Source organism: Diuraphis noxia, unplaced genomic scaffold (assembly GCF_037042655.1).
Source record: "Diuraphis noxia isolate RWA-SAM2 unplaced genomic scaffold, SU_Dnox_SAM2 contig0002, whole genome shotgun sequence".
Lineage (NCBI taxonomy): Eukaryota > Metazoa > Arthropoda > Insecta > Hemiptera > Aphididae > Diuraphis > Diuraphis noxia.
In genome coordinates this window covers 84,478,405-84,501,522 of record NW_028301712.1, presented here as the reverse complement: position 1 = coordinate 84,501,522, position 23,118 = coordinate 84,478,405, and the positions used below count along the sequence as shown (strand labels likewise).

Sequence of the window (23,118 nt, the reverse complement as noted above, 5' to 3'; positions counted from 1 at the left end):
TCCGAATGTTTGAAACGCGATATTACAATAATTGCAGCTACATTCACATTATATATGTTAGTTATTGTTTGTAGAACCAAATAATAAAACCATTTTATTAAAATGTTATTCGGAAATATGATAGGTTATAAGATACAGTGGAAACAATATTAAATTATTGTTGCAACGTGAAATTGACACGTGAACAAATTATATTTTTCTGCATATCATTCTTTGTTTTCGATTTAATTTAATATACAATAGCTTGATTTTTTAATATACAAATGTAGGACTTAACGATTACTGTGATTTGTTTTTTTATGTCACAAAATCATATGTATACCTATAACACAACTTACTGCACTTATAGTTAGCACTTAGCAGGTATTACAATTAAACAAAACCTTTTTGTAACAGTCTTACGTCACTATCTTGATATTCCAAGAGACGGAAAAATGAGAAATATAATAACATGTAATATATTTAGGTGACAGAGTGCATATTATTATTTATTGGTTATATTTAATTTTAATTTTAATTAGCATTTTTTGATCTATTTAAGAGGACGTTGAACATAACATAACAAACAAATTTAATATTTAGTCTTGTAGGTACTTATTAATATTAATTCGTACAATATAAAAAAATATATATTATGTACTGGCATTTTCCATTTAAAATTATATGTTGAACCTAAATCCACATCCACATTATCCGTAATATAAAAAGTTTAATAATTCAAAAAGTATTCAATGTATATGTTTTAGTTAAAGTGTTGAATTTCGTTATATCGTGAAATAACTTTGGTAGTTCATGATTTACCTACGAATATTAATCAAAGTATTAAATTATACTCTAAATACTTATTTCATAGCCATTCTATGCAATTTTAGTTAGATATACGTTAAAGTATGAAATACCTTAAAATTTAGAACCAATATGTTATTACAAGGTTTTATTTATTTTAAATTGTATTAATTATTTATTTGTACATACAATAAGGCTATTGTGACATTTGAAGTTGCACAGTAAATTATTTTCAGCAAAGATGCAACTTTGCATCACATTTTTTGGTACAAGTGCACTTAAAGAACCCTGACCAGTTACTAGTGACTGCGCAGTTTCCGCAGATCTTAATACAACACTATAATAAGTATAATATATATTTAGGTTATATATATATATCATTATTATGATAGACAGTAAAATAACGATATTGTACATTACATTTTGTATACAATTTGAAACATTAACGAAGTGATGCCAGGGAATGTATAAAAAAAACTATTTAAACTATAAGTTATATACATTACCAACACGTTTTAATTATTTTTTTAACTGTAATATAATATACACTGATAATGTATATAATATACATTATAATGTGCATAATATATGTATTGATAATAGTAAACTGATACTGATGACGTTTCTATCGTTTACGCAGTCGATATTTTGTACAACGTTTGATTTAGGATTATTTTTAGGCGTGATTATATCGATTCCGCCGATTTTATATCGACTCCACCGCGGCTATTGATCCCGCAGGCTACTGTTTATAATATCTACGCATCGATTCTGCCGGACACTTTTCATCCCCCCTCCCCCATTGTATATGTATTTTAAAACGTATAGTCTAATTAGAAAGTTTCTAAGTTAACTTATTTTAAATACGTGTCCAAATATTATCAAAAGTAGTTACTTATATACATTATTACTATCAGTTTATTCAATTTAGACATGTGACCAAATTTGATCAAATGTAGTAACATTTATATATTTTTATTCTGAACTATATAATTATTATAATTTTATAAAATTTAGATTATACATTTTCTAATATATGTATTAACATATTAATTAGCATTTTCATTTTGAATTATATAATTATTATAGTTTTATTCAATTTAGACATGAGATCAAATTTTATGAAAATATTATAAAATTTGATCAAAATTAGTTATATTTATACATTTTAAAATAGACATATAATTGGTGGTGGGGGGGATGAACAGTGTCCGGCGGAATCAATGTGTAGATATTATAAACAGTAGACGGCGGAATCAATATTTAGATTTTATAAACAATAGCCGGCGGAATCAATATAGTTTAACCTTTTTCCTAAGTAGGTAATTTCGGCGGAATCAATAAATCCCCTTATTTTTACCATGATAATAATTATTATTATTGTTATTATTGATATTACATATTTTAGCAATATTATAATATTTAACCTTACACACACATTATATTATTTGGATAACAATATTATTATATACGACTATACGAGTAGTACATTATAGCTAATATTAACAAGATAGTGGTTTTTTTTTCCTTTTATCGAAACCCGCAGACGGAAAACGACCGCTATTAAAATAATTTTTAATAACGTCGACCAACCTACTTCGCTAAACATCGTCGGGAAATTTCACTCGTAGTATTCAGACGGTGCACCGGCTACGTGGAAAGCCAACTATATATAATGATATAGTAATGTGTGTGTGTGTGTGTGTGTGTGTGTGTGTGTGTGTGTGTGTGTGTGTGTGTGTGTGTGTGTGTGTGTGTGTGTGTGTGTGTGTGTGTGTGTGTGTGTGTGTGTGTGTGTGTGTGTGTGTGTGTGTGTGTGTGTGTGTGTGTGTGTGTGTGTGTGTGTGTGTGTGTGTGTGTGTGTGTGTGTGTGTGTGTGTGTGTGTGTGTGTGTGTGTGTGTGTGTGTGTGTGTGTGTGTGTGTGTGTGTGTGTGTGTGTGTGTGTGTGTGTGTGTGTGTGTGTGTGTGTGTGTGTGTGTGTGTGTGTGTGTGTGTGTGTGTGTGTGTGTGTGTGTGTGTGTGTGTGTGTGTGTGTGTGTGTGTGTGCATATTTATTATTATTAAATGTTAATTGGACAGAATCTGCGGTCGCTGCAACCATAATAGAACTGGTGCGAAATGATAATGTTCATATTGTTTGCAATGATATTATGAATTTACGTAGTCATTTCATTATAATTCATAATAATAATAATAGTATTATACATGCAACAGTATGTAATACCTATCGATTTAAAAAAATATTTGAACAGTACTTTTATCTTGTTATCATATTATTACTGTGGTCGCGGGGTCCAAAACGGTGGTGCTGTGGTAAACGTGTTACTCCAGCCGCACACTTTCGTATCGTTTCAACACGTCCTCTAAACATACATATATAATATATGTATATATCGTACATGGGAAATATTTAGATTAATATTATATTTATATGTGTAGAAATGTAATAGATACTATATATTGATATATACGCCGGTAAAGACAATTTATTCCGAACCGTGAATGATATACGTGACTGCTGATGATTGGCGATGACGCGAGTAGGTTCGTTCCGAAATGCAATGCGGTAATTATTCCGTTGCGGTTATATTCGAATATAATATTATAGTACATAATATATAGCACATTTATTCAATATTCTACACGAGATGTGGATAATAGAGATGTAGTTGCCGATATCACCACAATTTATCAAGTCAGGTTCACAATCGAGTGATAGTTGTGTCGTAGTTGTACGACAGTGTTGTAATCGTGACAGTTTAAATAATAATTTAAGTAAATAATTGCATAAGCATAATAGGCGTAGGCTTTTGGAAAAAAAAAGATCTTGGATCTAATCAAATTCAAAATCGTATTTTTACGCACGAAATGAAGTTTTTTTAAAGAAAATTGTTAACAGTTATTTTAAAATGATAAATTGTTATACTTTTTTTCCATTTATTTAACACATATTATATACATATCACTTGAATGATTACACAGGTAGATAAATTATTATTGCATTTATATAATTTTTAATGTTTGAAATCATGTTTCAATCAGTTTTTACTTAAATGTTTTATAGCAGATCATCATGCTGAAAGTAGCTTTGATAGTTTTCAGTGTCGAATTCTTAATCTTAGAAATGTTAAAAGCTTTACACGTGTTAAACCTATATAACCATTAATAAACGAACGAAATATGAATAAAATCATTACAAAGATCACTTAAATATCCGCTTAAATTATAAAATAAGAGTGGTTACGTTAAAGTGTGTTTATAAAAACTTCAAGTTTTCAAATAAACACCTACATATTTATAATGATAAATATATCACTAATGAATATTATATTTACAAGTTGAGTAATGGTTGCTTTTTTTTTTAGTTAAAAAAAAATGAATTGATTTTAATTTATACACATTGTAACAATATAATGATAGGTAATTTAAATTTTAGAATTCCCTACTATTTATGTTCACCTAACACGTCCCTTGATTCAATATTACTACCTTCACTGTAATATTACGAGATAAATAGGTAGTTAAAAGTTGTTGATGATCGTGAAAAGTTATGAATTTGGCGATCTTAACATTTTCATAGAATTACGTATATGAGTAGGCAAGCTTGCTATCTTTTTTTTTAACGTTTGTCTATTTGAAACTACTTCTTTTGAAGAAAAAAACACATCGTTAAACTAATAACTTCTGCAATCCACTTGAAATTAAAAACATCCCATCGTCAAAACAATTGTAGGTATATTATAAACATTTTCTGTCTATACCTATACAATATGGCAATCGTTCTGGTACCTGTAAACTAACATTTTGTTCGAAAATTTTAAAATTGTGATTACGAATGGTAATCAATATGTCGGTCTATGTAACTAAATAAATTTACTTTAGAACCTACATCAGTTATATATAGTTTCTAGTGAATGTAGTCAGACATTATCTTAGTAATGCAAATACATATTGTACTTATGCAATATTATTCTGTTCTCTTATTTACCCGGTTGTCGGCTGTTCCCTATTTTGGACAGTGTTTGACATAATTTAACTAAATTGTCTTAATTTACTATTATATTTAACTTAAATCAATGTTATAAGTACGTTTATAGATCATTCATCATTCATAACTAATCAAATAATATTAATTATTGTATTGTTTATTGATAAAATATGTTTGATAAATACTGATTTAATAATCAACATTATTACGAACTTGATATATTTTAATCCACTGATGATGCATATTATGGCCGAATTTCGATCAATTTTATTATTATATTTTTTCTCTCGAAATCATCTTTACTAATACATCACTGTGTATAGTTAATTATACTTCTTACACAGCAACACATATATTATGATAAAGTCTTTACAATTGTGTGAAACAAAAAACAGTGGTCACTAACTGATTTCTCGCTGTCAACTATTTCTATCACAAAACTTGAAGACCTTGTATATTATTATGAACATTATAGAGTCCTCAATGTTCATGTATAGGTATTATATTTAAATTATTCTGACGCCCCCACCGTATCTATGAACATCATTAACAACTTTTAAACGTTGACCTGTTATTGCACTCCTCTGCAAGTATTCGAACTATTTGTGCCTATAAAATAGTATGGAATTTGACGATGATTTAAATTTGTTTACAATTGTTATGCAATTCTCAAGATGTTATATCGCAGTTATGACAAAATATAGTGAATCTGCCGAATAATGTGCAACGGTCTCACTAACAAATTAGTAATGGTAAGGAAAGACATTTCTAAACATAGTATAACATTATTACAGCTTTCTCTGAGGCTAAAGATAAAATACATTAAAATTTAATAACTATTCATGTTTGCAGCATCTTACAAGTATATAATAATGGATATCCTTCCAAGGTATTTTTTACTTTGAATATGCATATAATAATGGGTATAACATCTTATATTCTTCTCAATGGTATAACAAGATTAATTTGCATATTGATACGGTGATGTTTTATTATAATACGGTCACAAAGAAGAATCGATTATTTGTAGGTAGCTATACTGAATTAAATCAAACAATTTTATTCTGATCTTACTCATACTCGAATAGTTGGATCAAATGATTAAATTTGTATTTAAAGTAATGGTAATACGTTAGTAATTTAATGTTGAGTATTGTAATATTTAACATCGAATTTTATAAATGTTATTTTTAGATAGTAATAGCAGGTGCTGTGTGATAATATTATCAAAATATTATACACCGCTATCACATGGTATGCTGCATGTACATTGATATTCGTTAGTGCAATTAAAGTGCATCCTATATTAACGTTTATATTATTATTTTGATAATCGATAACGACGTAAATCACTATAATATGTAAAATTTTACTGTTAAAATCTATAGCCGAAATTGTGTCTTAAATAATAAATCACTAGTTGTTTTGGTAAATATAAAATATATTTTTTAATTTTGAATTATGGGTTCGAATACACATTCCAATACGATGCATGTACAGTCTATAAGTACATTATTCATAATTATTATGCACACGAAGCAGAACAATATTCAGGTACATGATTTGTTGTGTGTTCATTTAAGCGCATTTAAATTCTATCAAAATACACTTAGTTAAATTCGTTACTATGTTTACTGTATTTGGGTTTATTGAATTCAGAATTTAACTACTGTTTTGTACTACTCCTCGGATCTGTTATAATCAACCATGGAATATTAATACATATTATAATATTGTTTTTATAACCAACCCTTTCAATTTACCTCGAAATACATTTACAAATTATGTATATTGATTGGAATTAATTTTTATATGTTTCAAAACCTATCGTTATAACTTATAATTTATTAGTTTCAACATTTTATATTATTATCTATCTTAAATCACTTTATTCAAATAATTTAACGTACATGTGTTACTTTAATACTTTATTAACATCTACCTACATTAAGTTTGTATATTTTATTTATCACGAACTATATTATGCATCTCTTGTTATAACTTTAATTGTAGAGCAATAATATTATATGGTAAAAGTCAAATTAAAAAATTAAAAACTCCTATAAAATTATAATTCTTTTGTATTAATTGTTTTAATTTGAACATAGTACCTACTATAAATAAAAGTTAAGTACATAACGCGATGTATATGTCGATTGACAGTTGTTATTTGAAGATTATCCATAAGCAAACGAAAAACTGTCTACTTTCGGGATGACAGTTCATCTCACCGTTTTTGTAAATTCATAAAACACCGGAACAATGTACAGTGATTATGAGAGACATAATATTGAACGTAATTACATAGGTACCATTAATCAGAAGTTGACAGGATCAATGCACTATCAACCCAACATTGGACCACCGCTTCATCGCCGCCTTAGACGTGGACTTTCTCACGACCTAATTGTTAAATAAGCGCTTAGGCTTAACATTATGCCATAACAATAACTTTGTCACTACTCTATGATAATTAGCGTTAGTTTGATTTATCGCACTTAGCAAGTCTAAACATGTACGTTATCATCATCACTAGATATTGATAGCTCAAACTAGAGATATCTTATTGCATTTATGAACAAATAATAAGACATGTCATAGAATTCGACCAGTATATATAAACAGTGTGTCAACGATTAATAGAGTGTAAGGTTTATTTTTTTTTAATAACTAATTTGATAGATGTTTATCATCACTATATTTACCATTAAAACAAAATCAATCAATACGGTTTTCATCGATTAAGTAGAGGGGAACGATCTACGGTATCCAACGTTACAGTTTTTTTTTTAACTTCGTTTATCATTATTTTGTGGTGACTATAGGCGACAATACTGTTGTAGTACACTATAAAAATTCTCTTGATTTTATTACATTAAATCCTAACATTGGTACATTAAAACTAGATTGGTGTTTTCAATAAAAACCATGAGTGCCACAGATACCCCTGTCGATGACGATGATGATGATAATTACATACAGGTTTGGTTTTGTCGATAATGAGATTTACGAGATACTCGACAATTAGATCATACAATATTTATTATATCTATAAGTTAATACTCTACAGATAAACTAATAAAATATATTTAATTTGCCAAATTGTATAAAAAAGAAAGAAATATTTATAAAACTAGTTTTATGGCTGAATTTAAAATGTTCCAATTCTATGTTGTTAATAATTGTAAATTAAAAAATTGTGATATAACGTGGGAAGTTGATGTATAGTCAAAAACATGAAAATTAAAAACGGAACTAAAAATATATAGGTGTAATATAGACATATAGTTTACTTATCATATTCGTGGTTTTTAAACACCAATTAAAAACGCAGGACAAAACAATTTTAAAATAATTATTTCCAAAACATTTTACAGCACACTTGTTAATCAATCACTTATTTAACCCACAAAATAACAACTCCAAAATAATTATAAAACTATTTATGAAAATCATTAAAATCATTATTATTAACAATAATATTGTTTATCACTCTAGTTTATAAAAAAAAGTATTAGTAATAGTATAACTATTGAAGTATTATATTACTAAAAAAAAAAATAAATATATTCATTAAATAATTATTAAAAACAATTTCTAGATTCAAATTACCTTTGAGCTAGTTATACTTATTTATTAGATGTATAAAATATAGTCAGGGAGTTATATTAAGGGAAATTAATTTGTTTTTATAGAGATGCAATTTAGATGACATTATACCAATATATTATTATTATTATTATTACAATACTACGATTATGACCAATTTTAATATGACGTGTACCTAACTATAATATATTATTAAAACCTTATAAAAATGTGACTCTACATAATTATTACATTTTGAATTCCCGTCAACCTCTGTAATATTTTAAGCAAATATAAAACTAATATTTACCACTTCACTAATTAACTACGTATGCATATTGTATAATCATACTACATAATATTTTTAACGACTAGTCCGTAAAGGTTAGTCAAAAATAAGTTAATAAAGTGATTAATGAAATATCGCAGTTATAGGTCCATTCATTGTGATAGGCATAATCGCTAGAACAATACTTTTAAACAATAAACTCGTTCAATCAATCTCATCAATGCAATATTACAAGTGTTAAACAATGTTTCCATTATAATAGAATCTATCAAACTGATGGTTATTAGAAATAGCTGTTGCTCTGGTCTTGAGATAGAGCATTATGACCGCACCAAGACAACACAATATATCTTATTAATAAAATAGCATAGAACATAATTAATATTAAAACATTATGACAGAATCGGAATCTATATAGACAACCCGATGTTCATCATATACACATCTCTCCGGTTTTAATGACGTTGCCGTTCTCTCGAGAATGATCGATAATAATCTGGACGGTAAGACGAATATTATCAGATATGTATTATAATATTCTTAAACACCGAATAATAATAATTTGTATTTGTGAAAGTAAAACACATTCCGGAACTAGTTTCTTGTATGTGATACACATATTATGTATATATACGTATGCAGATAGACGAACAAAAACTCCGACTACTCCGAGAGGTGACTCAACGATAGTGTGTACAGAATCGCACATAGTATAATATCTGCGTACCTATATATAGGTAATCAGTGCGTGTAAAAAATTATCAAAACGAAATGATATAAAAAATACTTCGACGTTGAAATGAGTCATTTTCAACGTAGATAATTAGTGTGGTTGGGATTACGGCATTACCACGCAACGATAATATTTTTTTCGCAATAGATTTCAGCGGGTTGCAGGTATTCGACTGCTGCAGTATATATAGTAAAATCGTCCTCGATATTAAATTCTTTCGAAGTGGTTCAGCCTAATTTATAATACGGTTGATATATTTTCTTTACGCAAAAGTCCTACATCCTCCTAATAATGGCCATCGGTATCAAAATATTGGTTTACCTTCCGACAGCCGCAGACCAATCACCGTCTGACGTTCATTTGCGAAATGAAATAATGTGTGTTTTTTTCAGGGCTTATTGCTTACAATTTTAGCAGCGTCGTCATCTCGGCCATCAGCGACCGGAGGCGAAGACGACGACGACAGCAAAAACGTTGGGTGGCAAAACGTGCCGGGCGGAAGTCACGTGCGGACACTGGACGAGACGAATTTTCAGGAGACCATCAAAGGAAATTGTTGCGTGTTGGTGTTTTTCCACGCTCAATGTGAGTATAGAATCCACGTCGGACGTTTCGAAAATCAACGCGCGCTACCTCGCTATATATACAATAAAACTGGATATATAACATTCTCTAGCGAAGTATTTGTAGCATCACTCGCGTCTTTTGTACGTCCAAAGTGATGGCATATTCACCTACGCATAATATTTACTATATAATATGGTGGGTAATGTACTGGGAAATGGTAAACTCCTACAAATGTAGTGTAATCTCCTACAAAAGATAGTGTTAACTCCTACAAAAGATGGTGTTAACTCCTATAAAAGATAGTGTTAACTCCTCCAAAAATATCAGTCTTGCAATATATTAACACATAAAATAAAAATGGTTTGAAAAATATAATAATAATGTTAATAAAACAATAATCATTATTATTTACGTTTAAAACAAAATTTTTAAAATATAATAAAAGTGTTAATAAAATAATAGTCATAATCATTTAATCCTAAAACAAAAATTGTTTGAAAAATATAATAAAACAATAGTAATAATCACATACGTTTAAAATAAAAATTTCTATGTAGGAGATTACAATATCTTTGATTTTCAGGTAAAAATTTTAAAAGGTTATTCGTGTAGGTGTTTACATTTGGCCAATGTACTAGTAGTTAAACATCTCTTACCCACCCCCCACTTCATCGTTAAGAAAAAAAAAAAAAATAATAATATAAATTTTTACTTGACTACGGTCTACGACTAAACAGTATTGATTATATAATTATACATAATATAATTATGCTAAATACATTATTAATATTGAATAGTGATCGTATCTTGGAAATCATTATGGATATTAATAGTATTACTTTACGCTAAGTTTGTGAAATTGTCGAGTTCACGAAATCATCGAGTAGCCGTTGCCAATTTTTGAATACGTGAAATCGGCATTTTCAAGCGCATAATACCTATACCTCTTTGTACCTACTGCTGATCCCGTGAAATGGGTGCACTATGGATGTTGTTCATGCGTCCTATCACGACGTCATAATATTGCAATATGATGTGTTTATTATTATAAACATATATAGGTGGTGTACTTATACCTATAATACCTGCGACGGACGTATCGTTTCTATATAGTAGTTCCCACGCGCACAAAAACGTTAATGAATAGAAATCCTCCTCTCGATACATCCATGGTATATCCGTCGACATGAAATAATGGCTTTTTTTCTTGTATGTTATTATAATATTAAATTATAATTGTCAGATAGGTACCATTATAGTATTATAATATTATAATATAGTATATACTTAATAGTTATTATAGTCGAGGAGTGGTCCACTGTTGTTACGCGTTCTACAGACACGTCGATTATCGGGGTTATGAGATAAAATCGATGTCTCAGTGAAATATTAGAAAGCTCGTCGTTTAATACAATAATTTTATTGGCGCTATAGCCGTAGAAATCTGTGCATCGGAAAATCATAATATACGCTTTGTATTGTTAACACGGGTACACGACGTTCTAACTTATAATATCATGTTTAAATGATGGTGTAACGACGTTTTCTACCAAAATCTATTAATAGGGTGAACAATTATTCTATATTGCATGTATGACGTATAGTACTGTGTGTATAGGTGCAATATATGCAGTACATAATACATTTATAATAAACTTCTTTTACCATATGACATATAATATATATGTTGCATCCACATAGTGAAAACACTAATTTCATGAAATGGATAATACCGTGTACTTTGTGTAATTATTATAAAATAAGATTTTTATGTTATTATATCATAGTACTATAACTATAATATAGGTAATTTTCTTTATTGTGGTATTAACAAAAATATAGCAATTATAGTCAATAAACTATATTATCATATTAGTTTATATTTATATTTTATTTTTCATAAACCATATGCATATTTATTTTATAAACGACTAACTTTACTATACTTATTACTTTTATAATATACTTTTCAATATAATTGAAGATAATAATGTTTTATCCGTGATATATATTATGTGCGAGAGTGATATTAAATTAAATTTCGGTAATTTCATATTCGATATCAAATGAATGGTTTTTTATCGGATGGCGGTTAACGGATACCTATGTAACTCATAAGTTGTTCAAAAAATAACATTTAGTGAGTGTCTGTGTATAAAACAGTTACTATTGTGTTTGCAGAGTATACCTACGTGTACCTATTTATTATTTCATATAGCAACTTTTAAAAATAATGGAAGAAAAGAATGTATTTTATGAAAATCTAGATGAATATTATAAATTTAAATCTAAAAAACAAACCGTTCACTGAATATGCTCAATTTTGATTCACATTGTTGAAAATAGAAATGGCTAAAATCAAAACGTAAGTAATTTTGGACTTGAATAAAAATTTACTTAATTAAATCAAATATAAATTTTAACATGTTTAAACAACAATAAAAAACTACTCGATAATTGTTACAAATTGTAATACTTTTTAAATTATTATTTATTCTAACGGTGGTAAAAAAGATTGACGACAATATTATCTACTATCTACATATGATGTATTAAGTATTGCAGAAGAAAAGTTTTTAACATACAAGCAAAATGCAGCTGCTGAAAAAATAAGGTAAATTAATATAATATTTTATCTAATATTATTTGAAACCAGTTTTTATTTTTATTTTCAATTTAGGTATTTGGTGTTTTATGAAGACCTTTTTGATAAAATTAAAGAATTTCATATTAGGACAGGCCATGGGGGTAATGTAAAATTACGGAATGCATTACATGATACGTATTATGTACCAAGACCACTAATTGAATTTTTTTTAACAGTATGTGAAACGTGCAATTATAAAAAACCAATGAATAGAAAACTTGTAATAAAACCTATCACAACCGCAGATTTTAATGAAAGAGTAAAAATTGACTTGGTGGATTTTCAGTCGGCACCAGATGGCAAATTTAAATGGATACTAAATTACTAAGAACATGTGACGAAATTTGTAATTCTTAGACCATTAGAAAGTAAAACAGCAACCGAAATTGCTAATGAGTTATCTATAGGTATTGTTGACATTTAGAGCTCCAAAAATATTACAGAGTGACAATGGCCGTGAATTTGTAAATTCAGTAATCAACGAACTTAAAGACCTTTGGCCAGAATGTGTTATCGTACATGGTCGCCCTAGACATCCTCAAAGTCAGGGAAGTATTGAGAGATCTAATCAGGATATAGAACACATGTTATGATCATGGATGGCTGATAATATATCCAAGAAGTGGAGCATTGGATTAAATTTTGTTCAATTCCATTAAAAAATAGTTAATTTCAACGATCAATTGGGCGTAGCCCTTATAAGACTTTATTTGGAAATTACTAAAAAATTGGACTAAGTACATAAAATTTGCCATCTGATCTATTGAAAAAATTAACAACAGAACTCGAAGATTTCAGATAAAAGGAAACTACAAAATGCTCAATCGCCTGCAGCATTTGTAAATTTGATGTCGATTTGTTACTATCGGAGATTGCTGAAGATAATGACAATTATTTGACAATTATGCGATTCCAGCAAAAAAATACAAATTCAACATAAACTTGGATATGAAGGTAAAATTATAGTTGCAGAGAAAATGATCAAGGTAAATAACACAATACAGTTATATTGGACTTTTACTATTTAGATTTTAATTTAAATTTACTTTTAACAGGGAAACAATAAATAACGGACGATTTTGAAATAAATAAATTTGTTATATTTGGAGTACCCAAAAGTTGATAGGTGACCACAGATCCCCCTAACATAATTTGTGTGATCAGGAACAAAAAAAAGGGATTGCATAAACTTGGAACAAAATATGGTTTACTTAAAGGATGGTTCAGTAGTGTGAATATTTGAAAAAATCAACAACTCAATTTCTCACTGCTGATTAAGTTGATAAAAATGTTGATTTTTTTGTGCGATAAATGATTAAAAAAATTTCAGGAGGGTTAGGTAAGGATTTTTGTCTTGTTCGTGTAAGGCAAAAAATTCTTGCCAATCAGTAGGTGTGCTTGTTTTAAAAATAATATACAATGTAACAGTCGATGTCATAATCAATCGTCATGTAAAAATAAATAATAAGGAAAAAAATGTATAGGTATCGTTTAAGCCGTTTAAGGTATGTTTAAGTTCACCAATTAATTTTATTTTTTAATATACAATAGATAAATATAGGTAGTTAAATATTATAATCATAGTTAATTTCATGAATATTTTATAACACTTAGACATAGGTAACACTGTTGTTTATATAACATATAATATACGTATGGTTTTTGAAAAATTAAATAAAAATATGATATAATTTAGTGACTTTAATTGCTATATTTTTGTTTGTAGAAAAATATATAAAATTATCTATTTAATTATAATAAAATAATAATTACACAAAGTACACGATATAGGTATTATCTATTTCATGAAATAGATGTCCAAATAATGTATTTTCGTCAAAATTCATGAACTGGACAAATTTCACTATCTGGATATCCAGTTTGTGAAATGAGTGGTTTCACTATGTGGATGCAAAATATACATTGAATATTATAATTATAATTTGACACAAACGAATAGTAGGTAATTAAAATAGAAGTAGGTACTTTATTCAAGTAAAATGTCGGAAATGACTTTTGGATTTAATGAAAATAATAAAATTAGTTATTTATTGACAAATTAACATATCGTATCTATAAAGTTTTATGTATATAAAAAAAAAAGTATAGTAAAAATAATGCCGTACTATTAACTGCAAAGAAAATATATTATAATTTTTATTACTTACGTGTATTAAATTTAAGCTTTGAGGCCGAATTCATAGACGAAATAAAATTAGAACGATTTCACTGGTGTACCTACCTACCTATATCTAAAAAAAAACACATTAGCTGGCTTTACACGAATATCACGTATCTAAATTTTAAATTGTATTTTGAGCAACAAAAATTACATTCATCCATGAAAACGTTTTTAGTTCTTATAAAGAAAATAAAGATTGCATACCTACCTACCATTTACCAATCTATCTGAATTGTTGTGTCATTGTATTATTAATACATCCATGGTTGTTGTGTGTTCCAGTACTCGATTTATTGTGGTATAGGAAAGGAATCGTCTAGCTTATCGGGATATTTAGTGCGTTCGTTTATAAAAAAACTAAATGTAGTATGTACATCAAATATCTAATAATATTATATACGCATACATATACCATATTATACTTTAAAACAATTTAAAACGTCATTGTACAATTTTAATGTCAACTTCAAATCGATCATTAATTATTATGGGAATGAAAATAGAACAGGTTACTAAAAATATTCATTTTTTTAATGTCAATAACATAAAAATGTCCAATTATATTTTATAATATTAGTATCGGTGAAGTATTATTTCTTCACTTGTCCGCAGTCAATACAGTAATATATGCGTTGCGATTAAAAAAACATATTTCATATAACTATCCGAGTGCAATTATAAGAAAACGTATGCAGACAATCGGAATGCAAATATAGGCAATGCAATAATATTATCAACATAAATAATTTCCCACGAACAACGCGGGCCTTGATTGATGTGACTCTCTCTTATGTGGCCCGAGAGTTCATGAATAGGTAATATCGAAGTTGTTATTTTCTTTAAATATTTATTGCGTAGTACTGTTTTTCTGATACATGATGTATTATTAGAATATGGTTGGCCACATAATAATTATTAAGAAGAGGTTATGCGCATGAGGTCAAAATAAACACTAACACTTTTAGAATGTCTCATCTACACTTCGTACCGTCGAGGTCGGATTCGACAATATTTTTTATTGTGCAGTAGAATATTGTGGGCGATTGACCACTATTTTATTGCTCTTAGGTCGGCACCGTACCGTGTCATGCATGTAGGAGATCCACGATAATATTATATAAACGTGCTGTGGTAATTCCTCCGAAATATGTTGAAATGTTTAAAAAAAAAAACACAATATTACTGAAGAAAATATTATTAAGTTTGTCTCGTTTCAAACTATATTTAAAGGGGGTGAGAAAGAATAAATTATAATAAACAATTTTACTTAGGTATAACGTCTTTACCGATCACACACAAAAAAAAAAAAAATTATTATTATGTCTAAAATACTTGGGTAAATATTTATTTTTATTATTTTAGGGTTCAGGAGGAATCATTTCTTTATTCTCGTATTTATTCGCAAGAGAGCACCTATATAGGTACATATAAGTTGGATTTGTTGAGATAACTGATTTTATTGCGGGAATTATTAGGACAGATTAGTTGTGAAAGAAAAACGATGATGGACTAAGTAATAAAGCGGAGAAGGTGGAAGTAAATATCACAATTTGTCCCTATGTAACGAATGCAATTATTATGTGGGCAGGAGATGGTCGAGCGAGTGCTCGTAGTAAACTAGTAGGTAGGTATATATAATGTGAGAGACGTAAGTAGGTTACCTATGTTTTGATCCGAGCCACGATCAGGTGGACATTTCTCTGGTAGACAAACGTTGTCATACCATCACAGTTCATTGGAGGGGTTGAGTTGGTATCGATAATAATTTTTTGTTGAAAATAATGTCGGTCGTACAGGATCAGGAAGACTTAGTTAACACTACGCATAAATATAAGGGAATATTTTTCTTATATTAATCTATTTATTTATTTATTTGCGCGTCTAAGGATTATGCTAAAGATTTTCAATTCCGATGTTTTATCCGGTTTAATGACAATTATTTATCATACCTATTGTATTGTAAGACGTCATAACAATATCAATTTTTATATATTGTGAGCTCCAATCACTATCACTAACTTTGGTACCTAGTCACTTACCGGATGTCAACATTCTATACTTTGAATATATGTCGAAATCCTAATGGCGAGTTTCTGTCAAAAAAATAAACAATAATAAAACATATACAACAGGTAAAAAATAACTTTCGGAGGACCGTTTTACTTTTTCTTCGGGAAATAGTGTTTAGCGACATGCGTTCCATAGTCACACGATACAATATTAGTTTTCTGAACGGTTATCGAAATATTCAAAACAACTGATTTATCAATAATAATAATTAGTAGGTATAATTATTCGTTCTAAATGGTCGACAACCATATTATAAATTAATCATACACACACACACACGCGCGCGCGCGCCCGGATTTACATGAGTTTTAAGTTCTATGCTACCTTTATCTAATATAGTGTTGGCCCTAACTTCTCTCTATCACTATTATCTGTTATCAGTTCATTTATTTAAAAGTCAACAAGTGAAATGCAGTTTTGCGCAGGGTGCAAATATTGTGGACCGATTAAACCGGTGTTCGCTGACGTCACGGCATCGTTGCAGGGCAGCCATTGCATCGTGGCTGCTGCCGTGGACTGTACGGACGACCTCGAGTTGGCGATACAGTGCAATGTCCACGTGCTGCCCACGATGATGTTCTTCTGGAACGGTGAACTAAGAGAAACGGTGCAGTACCAAGGCGACTGGTCGGCAGAAGATATGCGGCTGTTCGCGGTCAACACGTCCGCCGCTGTGCACAAGCCCAAAAAAGTATGTAAAATCGGTGGAGTGGCAGACAAGAAGTACAGGGGGCAAGGGAAAACGCGAAAAAATTTAAAATTTAGAAAAAAAAAAAATCAAAAAAAAAAAAAAGTGTCCTGAAACAATAAACGAAAACTGACCAGAGTTCGTCCAAATAAGCGTTCTAAACAATAGGAAAACCATAAATAAAATAATATGTAACACGTGAACAAGGTTAGTAATAAAATAAAGTTAACTGCGTATCTACAATGATAAAAATTTCAAAATGTGAGTAAATATACATTTTGAAAAAAGTCATACTATCGCGTTCATAATACGAACGAGTGTGGCACTCCACGAGTCGTACTGTCGAGTACTATTTATACAAAAAATATATTAAACATTATTTTATTCTATGGCAGTATGACGTGATACTTATCGGCAGCGTTTATTTGATTTTCGTATATATAGCTATAGGCTTCTACGTTTGATGGTCAGGACCAGAGTGTTAAGTGGTTTATGATTAATGTTAGCTCTCTCTTTTGGAATAAAACCCAAATGTGAATTAGAATACTATTCCATTACCTATGACTATAATATAATATTGTCTTAGACTATATTATTAGACCACCCTGCTGATGATTTCTGAGAACGCTTTTGAACACACACATTTTATTCTTTTTATTCATAATTTCCAGAAATTTCAATTTTAAACAACCTTAACAGATATTTTTTGTATTATCCAAAATAATTGATGTAATTAAACCCATCCCAATGCTTTAATTTTCAATTTATTTTAGTGTTCCTGTTGTGTTATATTTTGAACAGAATACAAAATACGGTACATCGACAATATTAAACGAAAGAAATATAGTGCCACAAGGTTATAATTTAAATTGTTTCAATCAACACAAATCAATGAAAATACTAACAGTATACTGACATCACTCAAAAGATATCTATACAATGTAATAAAAACAAAACAAACAATAAATCATTGCAAATAATGAAAGTATTTTGGTTCTTATTTTTAAAAATATGTCTCTTCAAAAAATCTTTCACTGAAACATCACAATTTTTGTTGTTGTTATTATATCAACGACAGCTGTATAAAAACTAATTACCGACTCAAATATGTGACACAGGACACCAAAATGATGTGCCTACATGTTTGAAGGCATAATTTTTTGAGGAGAATGTTTCCAATATATACAGTGGTGCGATTTAATTTCATTTCAGTAGGGAACGATATATTTTAGGTGACAGAAGTTTTCATTTTGATAATATTTGAAAATTAGTTATTTTGATGAATTCGTTCGAAAATTCATTTTATATTCAGTATACGTATTTTGTCCATTTTTTTAATTTTTTTTCAATTATAAAAACAGTAAATTATAACGATGATTCGATTTTCAAACTTTTTTTTCCGTTTTGAATTGATAATGAACAAAATTCGTTACACTTTTTAATCAAATTTGAAAAAATCTAGGAACGTACATATATCAAGTATAATATGACTGACAAAAACACAAGTGTAAAATTAAATAATTATTACTTTTATAATATATAGGATTATAGAAAATTTGTTCACATGTATAATATATTAGAATAAATTACACGTAAATGCATAGCACTAGGCACTTTGTATAATATCATCATCTACACACTATAATAATAATTATTGTTGTTCGTTTAATTAAAGTGAAATGTTAATATTAAACGTCTCTAACGAATTTTCGATTACATCATCAATAATTAGGTATATCAATGATCATTTTTCTCTTCTTGAAGTATTTTAAAAAGATTATGAAAAATTTTAATTTTTTATAAGTGTCATAACTCGTGATACACCTTTATGATTAATATCGATTAGTTTTTAGTGAAATTACGTATGGTAAACATTGATAATTAATAATTTATCCAGGTTGATAGCCATGGTCCCGGAATCATTTTGTTAATGGTCACATGCGACACAAAAATGTATTATTACTATTACTATATCAGTTATATCACTTATTAATAATTAGGCTCATATATTTTTGATATCTATGTATTTTTGAATAAAATAATGGCGGTAAGGTCTGTAATTTATACAAATGCATAGCAGCACCTATAATGAGTATATTGTGTATATTTCTCTTTATGTTTTTCTCTAATATCAACCAAAATAAATCATGAGCACCTAACCAAATAATAAATCTACAAAATATAATAGTTTGAATGATTATTATATTGAAATTTGAAATAATTTTCGAATAATATAAAGTACATAACCAAAAACAAATAATACATAACATAAAACATCAAATATTTTGTATTCTAGTCTTTTGTGTTATGCACATCATAAAATTCTTATTTTGAATTAAATCTGGAAAAAAAATTATCGAGTATCCGGATCTCTCTTTTGGCAGTTAACCTTACAGATATAAATATTTTAATGTTCCCGAATTTGAGTTACTGGGAGCACTTTGGATTACTCTGAACATAGTAAGAACTGATCAGTGTGCATAGTGCTATGGTCTGTTCATAAACAGTATGGTAGGTGCCTATGTAAATAATGTAATTATGTTTCAATTTTTTATGTATAGTTACCAAACAATTTTTATATTTTTTTGTTAACGACTCACCTTTATTCCATAACGTATACAGATACTTGAAAAAATGTTTTCTGGATATAAATGCCTGTAGTACATATACGTGATAACTACTATAGACTATTATAACTATTTTAATTTCTAATTTCTTTTCATTTATCGCACGAATGAAATATTTAAAAAAAAACGAATTTCGTGCCATTTTAGATCCTTACAATAATTGCAACCCGCGTAAAATGTCCTCAACAATAAACATAACTCAGTATAACATATTATAGTCGTACACGTTGAGAGAAAAACGTATGCGAACATTGTGCTGCTGCGTGACTCGCGCATATCTCTTAGTATATTATGATAATAGTACAATATATGCTTTTATAATAAGGATAGTTTAGTAGTAGTAGTAGTAGTCTACGTGTATTATCGGCGAGTATTATTTTTTTCTCTACCTCGTTAAACCGAATAGGTACGTACAAATTTATTAAATAATACTAACGCCACTGCTGTGCAGGTAGGTATATTATACTGCTTTACTTAGGTATTGTTCCGGTGTGACAGAACGCGCACGGACCGTCATTCATCCGTTCGCCAGTTGTTTTTTCGACCATTGTACGCGCATAATACGCAACCGACGACATTATATTATCATATCAGTCCTACTGCAGAACCCCGAGCGACCGACGATGTGTGAGGCTGGAAATTAGGCCACGTCGGCTTTTAAACGCCCGCCAAGATGTGACTTAGATTTCGAAAAACTTGGTCGTATGCGGACTATGCGGGTGCCCTTGTTGGGGGAGCGTTATATTAATATACCAGTGTATATAATACGCGTTGTGAGAACATTGCGCGAATTAAACGACTATTATAAGTAAGTACCATTGCTCTATTGATAAACAAATTTATACTTCGCGGTGCGATTGTTATGCTAATGACTCTGTAGATATAGAATTGTATAAACTCGTGTTGGAAAATATTATGTTTGGCTACAGACGAAAAAATTAATAACCTGACGACGAGGATTCTAGCTGAACGTTAAAACGATAATATTTTACGAACAAAGGAAAAATACTGGAATAAACGACAAAACAAACAAGGAAAAAATAGGTATACATATAATGGTATATATAGTTGACTGCATGTAACTTTGAGAATTAGTTATTTTGTAAATTATAATACGAGTTCAGTCGCAGCTAATTGTTTAAAAAATCAAATAAATTCACGTTGATAAAATCATTCTGACAGATCGCAAAAATGATAAGAATATTAGTGTTTTAATTTTTAACTGTTTTTTAAATGTTAAAGTTTTATTAGTACAGCATAATTTATTTAAACATCTTCGAATTTATTCGTTATTAGTTTATTATAATTTAGTTATATCGACGAATAGGCGGGGAGAGGAGACTGAGTTTCACTCACCATGACACAAGATAGAATTTTTATGATTAAGAATATAATTTTGAAAGTTTTTATAAATCATTGTCATCTTTTGTAAACGAATTCTGATTTGGAGCTCGTGATCTACCCAAAACTTAAATTCAAGGTTGAAAATGCTTGACGATTTTTTCGTAGCTTTATAAAATCTGTTATTTGAGGAACTGAGAAAATTGAAAAACTACACCTTCAAAATATAACTTGATTTCAATAACAATCATCAGAACATTTAAAACAATGTTTTGAATTTTCTCGAAGAAAAAATCCTACAATGTATAGCAAAAATATGATTAATTGTGCACAGGATAAAAAATATATTTCCTATGATCAAAATAATCGAGCTACTGTTATAATTTTGTAAATTCAAAAATCCATCACTTGATGATCATAGTTCTCTTAACAATCAACTAATAGAGGCCCATCAGACATAATATATTATTATTATTACTAATTACTTACACGACACGCATTTTTAATGCTGCTGATTAGCTAATTTAACTTCTCGGTGGGTCCATATTTTACTATCAAACCAAAACTACGTACACTATTCTAACTGATTTACTGATTAGGTCAAAGACTACCTATTAACATCTAATTATTATAGGAAATCAACGACTTTATTTATTTTGTTTCCACGTCCTTATACGGACCGTGTTTGTTCAGCGATTTTTTTAATTAATTGACCTCGGAGACCCGCTGTGCATTTATCTGCGCTTTGCAATGCACGTAAAATGTTTCATAGACACATAATAATATAATCTAACCACTACGTTGTTGGTTGTAAATCTATTCAATAATTTACCACCAGACGATAATCTCGTCTTATCGAGATCGCAATAACCTTTGCGCGTATAACACTTTCTAGTTTCTCGTGACATATTGCTTGTGGTCATGAATAGTTTACAATCGTTTGAAATACAAATGTGTCTAACAACAACATGTGAAGGTATATTATTAATAAATAAGTACCTATTTTATCATTATCTCCGAAAACGATAACGAGTGCAATATGTTTCTTGTGTATTTTCACCCTGCTCTGTTGTCTGGAAATTAAAGGAAGTGGTCGTTTACCTATTGTTATTATACAGAAACAATTATTGTAGTAACTATTTCTTAGAAATTTCCTTGAACAACGCCATGTGAAACTTGGATGAAAATTAATGTAATCCAATTAATTCCTCCAACGACTGAACTGTAAATCTTAAGATTTCGCATTCAGTCAGATGGGCTTGTATTCAAGTATAAACACACCAACATTCGAGTATACCTACACTTGAGTGGTTTACAACCCAAAACGAAGTGTTTGTAGTTTGGACAATAGTAACACAGAAATGCGAGGTAGGTACCTTTTGCCTAGATAGATAATACATCTAACCGCGTTATAACATTATGATTCCATTAAAAATTAAAAACTATAATGAAGAATTGACAGCAACGTTTATATAATAATAGTACGAGTTTTATATAATTTATTATAACTGACACAAATTAAAGCGTACAGTGTAACATATACGTATTACTTTATTAGTCACTTCCTATATATAACTATAATATAGGTAAGCAATATATTTATATTTTATT

General features: G+C 29.1%; 1 protein-coding gene across 1 annotated transcript in view; it reads left to right on the top strand.

Moving 5' to 3' along the window:
- LOC107166326 (uncharacterized) overlaps nucleotides 1-18,506 on the top strand; it is a 72,779-nt gene extending 54,273 nt beyond the window's left edge. Inside the window, exons 3-5 of the mRNA XM_089221548.1 lie at nucleotides 9,778-9,970; nucleotides 17,233-17,542; nucleotides 18,313-18,506. Of these exons, the coding sequence (XP_089077674.1) occupies nucleotides 17,261-17,542; nucleotides 18,313-18,336 (306 nt within the window). The 5' untranslated portion in view covers nucleotides 9,778-9,970; nucleotides 17,233-17,260 and the 3' untranslated portion in view covers nucleotides 18,337-18,506. The remainder of the gene's footprint in view (nucleotides 1-9,777; nucleotides 9,971-17,232; nucleotides 17,543-18,312) is intronic.
- The last annotated feature ends 4,612 nt before the right edge of the window (nucleotides 18,507-23,118 follow it).